General features: G+C 44.3%; 1 protein-coding gene across 1 annotated transcript; it reads right to left on the reverse strand.

Annotated features, from left to right (window-relative positions):
- Nucleotides 1-1626: 1626 nt before the first annotated feature.
- Nucleotides 1627-9810, reverse strand: LOC149249246 (uncharacterized). Its single transcript, XM_089452438.1, has 2 exons — nucleotides 8504-9810; nucleotides 1627-3910 (listed from the first exon to the last, which is right to left on the reverse strand). The coding sequence occupies exons 1-2, from the start codon at nucleotides 9808-9810 to the stop codon at nucleotides 1627-1629; spliced, it is 3591 nt and encodes a 1196-aa protein (XP_089308564.1).
- Between the last annotated feature and the right edge of the window lie 2179 nt (nucleotides 9811-11989).

An 11989-nucleotide genomic window follows, 5' to 3' on the forward strand; every position in this document is an offset into this window, starting at 1 on the left:
TTTTCATTTATTTGATTATGATACTCTCAATAAGTTATATATAGCGAGTACCTATCAGCTAGTTTAAATAAAGCTAAATTAAAGTAAAAAATTATGAAGATTTGGTAAAATAGAAGCCTATATAAATGCATGCAGAAACAAGAAACCAAAACTAGAAGAAAAGAGGTAAAATTGGAAAACAAGAGATTGCAACAAAATAATCATAATATTTTGAAAGAAATTTCAAAAAATTTAGAATCATAAAATTGAGAAAACCCCTAACTCTTTCTATAATTACTATAAAATTCAAACAAACTATAACAATGTCAATGAAATTATAATGGGCAGTTGTTTAACCTTCTATGTAATCCAAAGTTCCATTAAAAAAATACACTAAATTAAGTGGAAAGACTCCTATAAAAACCATCTACTTTAATTTGGTTTTAAATTTCCTACTTTAAAACCATCTTATATTAATTAAATTTCTTACCTCAAGACCACGTTATACAATTAAATTTACTTTTCTTGAACTTTTCTCTGGCTATAGCTTTTATTAGAGTCAAATATTTTTTTCATCCTTTTTATTTGGGGACAAGTAACCCACTCCTCGACAAAAACCTAAAACATAACTTTTGAATTACTTGTCATACAACAATGCATCTCATCTATATTTATGTGTTATTAGTCCCTGCCTCCGGCATAGCAGGGACTATAGTGTTCGATACGGCGTTGACTGACAATTAAACACTTCTTTGACCAAACATTTTGCTTGCGTACAAATATTTAACCAAAGTTTTTGCTGGCAATTTGGCTGCACCAAAATTTTAAGCAAAGTTTTCAAATCGACCTCTTATTGGAAACTTCATGTTTCCTGAGGAAACTTTAGATATACAAAGCGTTTTTATCCAAAGTTCGGATTCCTAAATGCAGAGCATTTCTTCTTTGTCTATTTTGTGATATCCAAAGTAACTTTCACTTCCTGTATGCTGCCACTACCATTTTCTTGGATGCCACCTATTCTTGTTGCCCTGAATTCTGTCACAACTCTTTGATGCCACATGTTCTCATTGTGTCTTTGAGTTATCAACAATAACTCACAATAAATCCAATCAGTGAGTTGAAGTAAATTCTCTTCAGAGCCAAGCCGAGCCAGTTGCATAGCTTCCCGCAACCTGAAGCAGTTTATGAGGGCTGAGGCCTCTGGAGCACTGTAGAGGGTCCCGGAAGCTTCCTTGTCAGGTAGGAAAGATCCTCTGTGAATCTTGCATCATCCGCATCGATTTAGCGTATTTCAAAATAAACAATAAATTCAATTACTGATGTAAAATGTGAAAGATATATCGTATTTCACAATGAAAAAAAAATTCAGTTACTAAAGCATTTTTTTTTTTCCACTGGAAAAATCAGTAATTTTCATTAAGTTAGAAAATTACATATAGTAGATGCCATTGGCATTGCTGTGATGTTCGTACAAAAATTCACCTCGCAGGGTGTTGTATCAGAGCATATTACAAAAAAGAGCTAGATACATGCATATGTCTGGCTGTTTTAGCCTGTTCGAGATCGCATAGGATCCATTTGCATACAAAATAATAACCATAGTTATGTACAGTTTCCCATCATGACAAAAAATACTATCCATTACTGTCAGCTATCGGGACTGTTGTCCCTCTGTTCTCTCTGGTCTATGTATGGCCTATGATAAAACCTGTGCTCTTCAGTCCCTTTCTGCTCCACAATTAGCCATTCGCCTCTGGGTAGTATCGAGGCCTCTTTGGATAATTTGTCAGCCTTGCTGTTATGTTCTCTGTAGATGTGTAAACAAGAGAAATGATTAAATGCTGCTTTGAGTGTGAGAGCATCATATAATATATTGCTGAGAGTGTGTGTATGACATGTAGTGACATTATTGATCCAGTTAACAACCATCATTGAATCCCCAAATATGTTAAGATTTGTATGCTGATGTGTTAAAGCGAAATGCAGTAGATTTTGAATGGCAGAGAGCTCAGCAAAATTATTTGATCCTCTGCCGAATCCCATTTTTACAAGGTATCTGTGGTGTTCATTTATATGCAGTACGAATCCACCTCCACAACCCGTTTGGTTTGCTGCCCCATCGAAGAAGGCCCACGGGGTCGATTTGTCAATAGTGGGCAGTGCCTGTATCGACCTTGATCGAGGGGGGGGAGGGTCGGGTAATTCTTGATACGCAGCGATGATGGTAGCTTCTGTCCGGGGCCAAAAAACAGCTTGTTCCTCGAATATGACACGATTCCGCGCTAGCCAAGTATACCATGTTGCCACGAGGGGAAGGTTTAAGAGTTTGGAGCCCGGGTGGCTGTGAGTCCATGCAGTCCATGCCCTCGAGAGATCATCCCCATTCCAATTCCCCGCTATGCCCAATTGTGTGCATATGTTGTTCCATAGAGTGTGTACAGCCGGACAATGGAGAAAAATGTGATCCGAGGTCTCAGATGCCGCCTTGCAAAATGTACACCAGGAAGGTCCATAGATGGATCTGCGAGTAAGATGCTCGCCCGTGGGGACGATGCCTTTGAGGGCACACCAGAAAAATAATCTGGAGCGGGGTGGAGCCTTTAACTTCCAAATGACATGCCACCACGAAGGTATAGGATCAGGTATTCTGTGAGAGATGAGTGCTCTGTATCCAAACTTAGGTGCGTATATACCATGATCCGCCTTACACCAAATGAGTTCATCAGGTCCTTGTTTGATGCGGATATGGGATTCAGTTAATGCAATAATATAGTCACTCCATTCCTGATGCCATTGCGGGGGGAGATCGAGTTGCTGGGCCGATTTCCAAGCTTGGGAAAATATGTCTGTGCGCAGATGATCGGTGATATGGGCAAAATTCCGAATGTCTCGATTATGTAGGTGTGTAATGAGGTCACGGTTGAGGATGTGTCTGCCCCCACTGTTGATCCACGGATCCAGGCCAATCCTGCCCGACGAACCATCATTAATTCTCCATACAAGATTGTCTCGAATGAGGGGAAGGGAATGAATCAGGGCCTTCCAGATATATGAGCATCCCTTCGATGACCAAGTTGGTAATCTAGCCCAATCCATAATATTCTGGGGCCAGATATATTTGTGGTAGGATACATGAGCCCAAAGGTTTTGACTAGTTAATAGGGTCCATCCCATCTTAGCAGCAAGAGCCATAGCGAAGTCAGGAAGGTCTTTGAGACCCCATCCTCCCCATTTTTTGGGCAAATATATTTTCTTCCAGCTAATCCAAGCAAAAATTCTTTTATCCTGATTCCCATTCCAGAGGTATCGGTTGCACAGCTGCTGTAGTCGTCCTAGGATATTCCTCGGTATCCACGCAAGTGCCATCCAGAATATCGGGGTAGCCTCTAAAATAGATTTAATGAGCACCAATCTGCCAGCCCTAGAGAGGTATCTGAAGCTCCAGCCTGTGAGTCTTTTTTCCAATTTGGCAACCAACCAGACCCAATCAACTATTCTTTGGCAAGTAGGCTTCAGATTGAAACCCAGATATTTGAGACCTCTATCCAGAGGGAGAACATTGTAGGGGAATACCTGAAGGGCTAGCCGGGATTCCTGTACCGAAGTGCGAGTGCAAGTGATGGTTGATTTCAACTGATTTGGTAGCATACCTGTAGCAGCAGAGAAAAGTTGTAGGATCTTTGAGAAAGTCCGAGAGTCTCGAACACTACCGTCAAGAAGGATGAGCACATCGTCCACGAAGAGCAGATGAGTGAGAGCGCATAGGTCGGATATGCGGAGGCCCCCTACATCTCCAGCCCTTTTTGCAGAGTCCATGAGGCGGCTAAGTCCTTCCATGACCAAAAGGAAGAGCAGGGGAGATAGGGGGCAACCCTGTCTCAGCCCTCTTTCGGAATGAAAAAAGGGGGAGGCCGAGCCATTAATGAGGATGCTGAAGGTAGGGGAGGATATACAGGCCATGATCCATGAGATGTAGGCATGAGGAAAACCCAGGTGGATTAGGATCATTTTGATATAGAGCCAGCTGACCCGGTCGAAGGCTTTTGAGAGGTCAATTTTGAGGAGGATGGCTTTAAGGTGCCTAGACCATATGGAGTGTATTGCTTCTTGGGCGAGACCTATGGCCTCATGAATCTGCCTAGATTCAAGGAAAGCGAATTGTTGCGGGGCAATGGATCTGGAGAGGATAGGTCTAAGTCGATTTGCAATGGTCTTGTTGAAAAGTGTGCAACAAGAAATTCTTGTTGAGATTGCAACAAGATGATGGAGCTTAGTGAAAAGAGTCGCCTTCACTAAGTGGGCCCGCAGGCTATTTTTGGTGCAAGTCTATTTTTAGACATATGGATCATGTCTATGTTTATGGATGATTGATCAAGTTGGGAAAAATAGATGGACTTCTATTTTTGATGAAAGTGTGAGTGATCACAGTGTGAGTGATCAAAGTCTATTTTTAGACTGGATGTCAAAAATAGAAAAGTCAAATATTATTATCTCACAATAATATTTGGACTATAAACTTGATCTTATTCTCTTGGAGCACTTCAGTTTGAGCTACAGAGGTGGCACATGCAGCTGTCAGAAGGAAATACGCTTTTCTTATGAGTCAGTTGAGTTGTTGCATGCATGACTTCAGTTAGAACTCAAGTGAGTTGAGTTTAGTGGACTGGAGGTACAATTGATGGAGTTGTGTTCAGTTTAGCTTTGTTAAACTGGTTGTATTTAGTCTAACTGATCAATAGACTAAAGATGAGTTGGGTGAATTAGTTATTAATTAATTCACAAGTTATTAACTCATAATGCAACTATAGAATACATCAGTTAACTCAGTTGCATGTCAGTGCATGTTCAGTTCAGCAGGGACAGGTGTTAGAGGATCAGATTGCTATCAGTTGTGACTATAGCTGTGCATGATGATTTGCACAATCAAAGGATTGAGTATGCCAATGAGTTTGCTCACGTATCTTCATGATATTATAGCTGTTGCTCACGTCCAACATAGTGTGGGTGACTATTTTGCAGTGTAAAATCGAGTTTGGGAAGCCATTCTCATCATTTCTCGAGCAGGTTTGAGCAGTGGAGGCAGGCAAGCAGCGCGAGAGATTTGGAGATCAAATCTGAGCTGTATTGTGTGTAACAGGTGGAGATACTTGTGAGAAGTATTATGCTTTGTATTGTTACATGATTCAATCAATATAATATACAGATAGTGTGGGGTTTTTAGCGAGATGCTTTCCCTGGGATACATACTGTGTTTATGAGTTTGATTGATGCTTCGATGTGTGCCTATGGATGTTTCTGCTTCTGTAATTTGATGATCAACGTAGAGGAGATTATGTATTATACATGTTCCGCTTAAATTGTATGATCAGGATAATCTCTGTTGAATATGTGTCATATTATTCAAAATTTCTACATGGTATCAGAGCTAGATGATTTGTAGAAAAAATTTCTACATGGTATCGGAGCTAGATGATTTGTAGAAAAAGTTTCTACATGGTATCGGAGCAGCTTGATTTGTAGAAGAGATTTTTACAGGATATCAAGCGAGGATTGATCATCAGATCTACTATTCTCACGAATTCTAGATCGGAAGCAGTTGAGTTTTATGCTGGTGGAATTCGAATTTAATTCCAAAGCAAGAGATAAAACTCAGAAACATTCAGTTCGAGAATGGAGATAGTATGCCCCAGTATCTCACGAGGTTCACTCAGTGTCGAGATGAGCTGGGAAGTGTGGGGGTTACTGTTGATGATGAGGATGGTGAGTCTAGGACTCCTTGACCTTCCTAAGAGTTGGCATAGCTACCAGGACTCGGTGAATAGAAGGGAGAAACTGCCAAATTGGGAACGACCATGGTCAGATTTGATGCAGGAGGAGATTAGACGGAGCACCAGAGACAGTTCTTCATCCATGCAGGATGAGGAGAACTGTGCCTTAGCGAGTAAGGTGAAGAAGGGGAAGGAGAAGGTTTCTCTTTTCGAATCTTGTTCTTCCAGTGATGGGAAGAAAGTTGACAAGTCGAAGGTGCGATGCTTTCGTTGTCATGAGATTGGTTCATGGGTCAGGAACCTGTATGCTCTTGAGGTTCAAGATGCATGCAAAGCCTTGAGTAGCGAGGCAACTGATGGAGACTTGGTGGTTGAGAGGGAGCGTATATTACCTCTCAACATGCAGAGCCAGAAGAAGTCTCAGACGATTGTGGAGGAGCCACGATTGGTGCAGCAGCTTCAGGAGGTTGTGGAGCAGCCACAACAAGGGAAGCTGAGAGGAGATCGAGTAGAGACATCTACTCATCCAGAGACCTCCAGTAGGGGGAAACTTCAAGCCAGGTGGGCTGAGGGATCGCATGCATCCATACCTCTAGGTAGGAGGTGGGGTGATGTGGATTGATTGTCCCAAGGAGGAGGGGCAAGATCCTTGAGGTACCCAACCTCTTGGATGAGACCTTGCTACGGGAGCCCCGATGTGTAGTAGCAGGAACTGACTGATTGGGTAGAGACAGATGCGGATGGAGCGGCAGAGAGAGCGACAGTGCAGGGAATCCCAGGACAGCGCATAGCTAGCAGGCTGTAGCAATGCGAGAGGCACAAGTGTTTTGCACAGTGCTAGGTGGCACAGAGAGGTGTGCAATGGTGCGAGATGCATGGAGATGTTGCAGTAGCGCAGATATCAGAGAGGGAGCACTTGTCAGCAGCAGGTAGAGCTTCAGCATCAGAGGGTGTTTCTATCCCAACAGGGAGGTCAGTTGGGAGGTGCAGTGCGGATGCAATGCTGGGAGATAGAACCAGCAGCAGCACGGATGCAGTCAGAGATCAAAGTGACAGAGGCTAGAGCAGTCAGATACTGAAGAGCACAGAGATGCAGAGTTTCAGTCGACAGAGGCAATAGCAGTCAGAGACTTTGATGACAGAGCAAGTGGACCGGCCAGATGTGTTGCATGGAGAACATTCCAGAGTTACAGGATTGGGTTTGAGAGGAAGCCTTTCTTGTTGAGAGGGAGTGTTGAAAAGTGTGCAACAAGAAATTCTTGTTGAGATTGCAACAAGATGATGGAGCTTAGTGAAAAGAGTCGCCTTCACTAAGTGGGCCCGCAGGCTATTTTTGGCGCAAGTCTATTTTTAGACATATGGATCATGTCTATGTTTATGGATGATTGATCAAGTTGGGAAAAATAGATGGACTTCTATTTTTGATGAAAGTGTGAGTGATCACAGTGTGAGTGATCAAAGTCTATTTTTAGACTGGCTGTCAAAAATAGAAAAGTCAAATATTATTATCTCACAATAATATTTGGACTATAAACTTGATCTTATTCTCTTGGAGCACTTCAGTTTGAGCTACAGAGGTGGCACATGCAGCTGTCAGAAGGAAATACGCTTTTCTTATGAGTCAGTTGAGTTGTTGCATGCATGACTTCAGTTAGAACTCAAGTGAGTTGAGTTTAGTGGACTGGAGGTACAGTTGATGGAGTTGTGTTCAGTTTAGCTTTGTTAAACTGGTTGTATTTAGTCTAACTGATCAATAGACTAAAGATGAGTTGGGTGAATTAGTTATTAATTAATTCACAAGTTATTAACTCATAATGCAACTATAGAATACATCAGTTAACTCAGTTGCATGTCAGTGCATGTTCAGTTCAGCAGGGACAGGTGTTAGAGGATCAGATTGCTATCAGTTGTGACTATAGCTGTGCATGATGATTTGCACAATCAAAGGATTGAGTATGCCAATGAGTTTGCTCACGTATCTTCATGATATTATAGCTGTTGCTCACGTCCAACATAGTGTGGGTGACTATTTTGCAGTGTAAAATCGAGTTTGGGAAGCCATTCTCATCAGTTCTCGAGCAGGTTTGAGCAGTGGAGGCAGGCAAGCAGCGCGAGAGATTTGGAGATCAAATCTGAGCTGTATTGTGTGTAACAGGTGGAGATACTTGTGAGAAGTATTATGCTTTGTATTGTTACATGATTCAATCAATATAATATACAGATAGTGTGGGGTTTTTAGCGAGATGCTTTCCCCGGGATACATACTGTGTTTATGAGTTTGATTGATGCTTCTATGTGTGCCTATGGATGTTTCTGCTTCTGTAATTTGATGATCAACGTAGAGGAGATTATGTATTATACATGTTCCGCTTAAATTGTATGATCAGGATAATCTCTGTTGAATATGTGTCATATTATTCAAAATTTCTACATGGTATCAGAGCTAGATGATTTGTAGAAAAAATTTCTACATGGTATCGGAGCTAGATGATTTGTAGAAAAAGTTTCTACAGGTCTTAGAGATGATTTTATAGAGGCAATTGCACAAGGAGATAGGTCTGTAATCATCGAAGGATTCAGGGGAGTCAGATTTAGGGATAAGAGCAATGAAAGTAGAATTGATGGCATGATAGATGGATCCCGAAGTCCTGCTCTCCTCGACCACGCCCAGCAGGTCATGTCCCAGTACATCATAGAAGGCTAAATAAAATTCAATGGTCCATCCATCCGGGCCAGGGCTCTTGTCTTTTTTGAACCATTTCAGCACTCCTTCCAGCTCCTCTGCCGAGACCGGATCATTTAGAGCCTCCACATCTTCTTCCTCCACAAATCTCGGGAAGTGATTTGCCACATTAATGATATCAGGCAGATTTACTTCACGGGGACACTTGTATAGCTCCCTGAAGTGAGTGGTGCCCAGATGAGCGAGCTTGTTAAAAGTATTTGCGATATCACCATCCGGGGTAGGGAGCTTCCAGATAGTATTTGATACTTTCCTGCTCTTGGCAAAACTATGAAAGAACTTCGAGTTTTCATCCCCAGCTTGAATCCATAATGCCCTACTCCTCAGTCTAATGGATTCCTCTCTCTCTTTGAGGATCTTTGCTTTTTGATTCTCCAATTCAATCAGCCTGCATTTATCTGCTGCTGTTATGAACCCCAGCCCCCTTTCGTCGGTGAGAGAGCATAATTCAGCTTCAATATGGGTAAGCTGTGCAGTGTCTCGGGCCTGTTTCTCCTTTGCCCAAACAATAGATATATGTTTAATTTCAGAGAGATTCCTGCAGAACCCTTTAGCAAGAGATTCTGTGTCATTGATAGGGTGAGAGGACCAGTAGTCCGATATCATCTTGACATATGATGGATCCTTCAGCCAGGTATGATTAAATTTGAAAGGTGCCTTGGGTTTCTTGAATGGACCCTGAATCTCCAGGTATATTGGAGTGTGATCCGACAAACCCCCCGAGCCAACCCATTGTTTGTAGTGTTGCAAACGCTGAAGGAGTGTCTCCTTCATAAGGAATCTGTCAAGTCTGCGGGCAAGTGCAGCATCCCCTACCCGCCGGTTCCTCCATGTGGGAAGTATTCTCTGCATGGGTATATCCATAAAATTTGTTTGCTCAAGCAGGGTGGTCATGTAGTCGGTAATGGGGTCAAATTGAGTTGCCGAGCCCCATGACTCCCTGAATCCCAGAGAGAAATTAAGGTCTCCTCCAATAACAACCCGGTCTTCATTCATCATAGTGAGATGTAGAAGATGCTGCCAGAACGATTCTCTCTGGGTGCAGGGGGCATAAACATTTACAATTCGGAGGTTCATACCAAGTTTAGCAGAGTATATGTCAAGCCCTAGAAAACCCGATCCTCCCCAAGTCGAGTCCACCTTAATGGAGCGAGGGTTGATACCAATGGCCAGACCTCCAGATCGGCCTACGGCATCAATGGCAGAGAAGATCCAGCCAGGGGTCAAAGCTTGCATGGCTCGAGTAATCTGATCTGTAGAGCAGAGGGTCTCTTGTAGCATGATGATATCGATAGGGTCAGATTCAATGAGCCGCTTCATGGCTAGTTTCTTGGAGGAACTAGCCAATCCTCTGCAGTTGAAGGATAGGCACTTCATGGGGGAGCACCTCTCGGGGTGTGTCCTACTCTAAGGACCCTGTCAATGGTCGATTTCCGGCCTGATACAACCTCTGCCCCGGCTTGTTTAATAGCCTTTGAGAGATGGGATTTCTTCCTTTGGGATTCATGGATCCCCCCTCAGGTACTGCAATGCCCAGACCCGAATGTCTGATAGGAGGCTCTTTGGCTAGAGTCCTGGACCGGAGAAAATATGAATGAGGAGGGGAGGGCTCCGAGGGAGACAGGGAGGGGCTAGTCACGGGGGAGGAGGTGGAAATGATGGGATCAGTGGTGCAGATTAGGGGGGGAGATGATAATGCACAGTGAACCATGGAAGTCTGTGAGGAGGATCCATACTCATTCATATCATCAAAAGAAGAATGCAAGGGTGGGGAAAGAATACCCGAGACCATACCAGCTTCTGCTGCCGAGCGTGCCCTGGTCCTTGGCGGTGAGGGTTGCCGAAGTCCCGGATCGACCACAGGAGAGGTTGATGGTGGGGGCGGGCCCGAAGAGGTAGGACGAGAGGTAATGGGAGATGCCGTCCTGGTTGGAGCCGGGGTACCTCTCGGAGTATCTTCTGCTTTCTTGTTGAGTGGGCAGTCCTTCGCAATGTGTCCCACTTTGTGACATCGCCTGTAACGGAAGGGGACTCCTTCATAGTCCAATATCTGCACTCTGATACACCTTCCCCACTGCAGAGTGATCTGTTCCTCAAGTCCTTCATGGGTGTCAATATGGACCAATATCCGCGCTAGGGTTCGGTTCCCAGATTCAACATATGTGCGATCGTAATCCAGGTAAGTCCCCAGGGCATTTCCGATCCTAATGAATACTTCTTCAGCCCAAAACGACAGTGGTAGGCCTGGTAGGCGTACCCATATTGGTCCGGCTCCGATCTGTTCACGTTCTGGGTCGAAGAGGGGATTCCATCTCTTGAGGAGGACCGGGGCCATTTCAATATGCCAGTATCTGCCCAAAACCAGATTAGTGTGACTTTCCTTGGAGAAGTGGAGGGAAAACCATCCTCTGGGGAGGGCATGGACCACAGGTAGGTCGAAAAGAACACCGCTCCAGATCTCCTTTACCCATTGTGTGAGCCGCTTCACCGAGTATGTCCTTCCCCTAACATGCCCTACCAACACAGTGTTGGCAATGTCCATGAGGTCTCCGAGAGGCTTCGATTCGTCGAACTTAATGGAAATGTCCTTGGCCGTAGCCTTTATGCACTTGATCTTCTTTTTGCAGGTGCGGGGAGCCGACGGATGGTCGACCAGGGGATTGGTAATACCATCCAGAGATGGGGGTTTTGCGGGCCTAACTTTGACAGCAGGGGTTTCGAAGCAGCCGGAGGGACGGACTCCCGAAGAAGAGGGATGAGATGCAGGGGGAACCGGCGGAGGGGGGGAGGGCACCGAAAGAAGGGGAGGGGCCAGCGGATCAAAAGAGGGCGAAGGGGGCGTATGAGTAGCCAAGAAATGCAGTGAGCCCGGCGAGAGCGGGGGGACCTCAAATTGTGGTGAATCGATAGGGTATGTTCCTGCAGATGTCTGAGGAGTGCGATGAACGGCCAGCGAGACGGAGGGCGGGTGCTGCGGCAGATCCGGAGCAGTCGTAGATGAAGAAGGCGCAAACTGTGAGCGAGATGCAAAGCTAGGGTTCCCGAAAATAGCCTTGTCCGGCGAAGGATCCTCCGTGTAGTCCACCGCCTCTAGCTCCATGTCAGCCATAACTGTCTCTTGAACGGCAACCGAAAGCGACTGGTGGAGAATCCAATGGAGATGCTGTGGCAGTAATGACCCAGAGCTGTGACCGCGGCGGTAAAACAGAGCGAGAAAGGTAAAAAACCCTAGCCGCGTCGATTCTGCAGTCGACACCGAGGAACTCTTCAGCCTAGTCCCTTACGCGTGCGCGCCATCGTCCCTTAGAGTGATGGAATTCAAGCACTGTTATTTGCTCAGTTACTAAAGCATTTACTTAACTTGGATTTCTAAATTTCAAAAGAAAGTAATGCAAAATTTCAAATTCTCTTCATTCGCATCATAGGCATTACTGCTTTCCCAGCAATAGACAGGCGTCTCTTTATTTAAAAATAAAAAAATGATTTCTTTTACAATGTT

Source organism: Pinus tabuliformis, chromosome 7 (genome assembly GCF_031772625.1).
Source record: "Pinus tabuliformis cultivar Carrire ecotype Pingquan chromosome 7, CPIR1, whole genome shotgun sequence".
Taxonomy (NCBI): domain Eukaryota; kingdom Viridiplantae; phylum Streptophyta; class Pinopsida; order Pinales; family Pinaceae; genus Pinus; species Pinus tabuliformis.

Excerpts from the sequence above, each read along its gene's own strand:
- LOC149249246 (XM_089452438.1), bottom strand. The coding sequence starts at position 9,810 with ATGAAGCGGCTCATTGAATCTGACCCTATCGATATCATCATGCTACAA. Across the intron at positions 3,911-8,503 it reads CTGGAAGGAGTGCTGAAATG|CATCCTCATTAATGGCTCGG; the intron begins GTTCAAAAAAGA and ends CCCTACCTTCAG.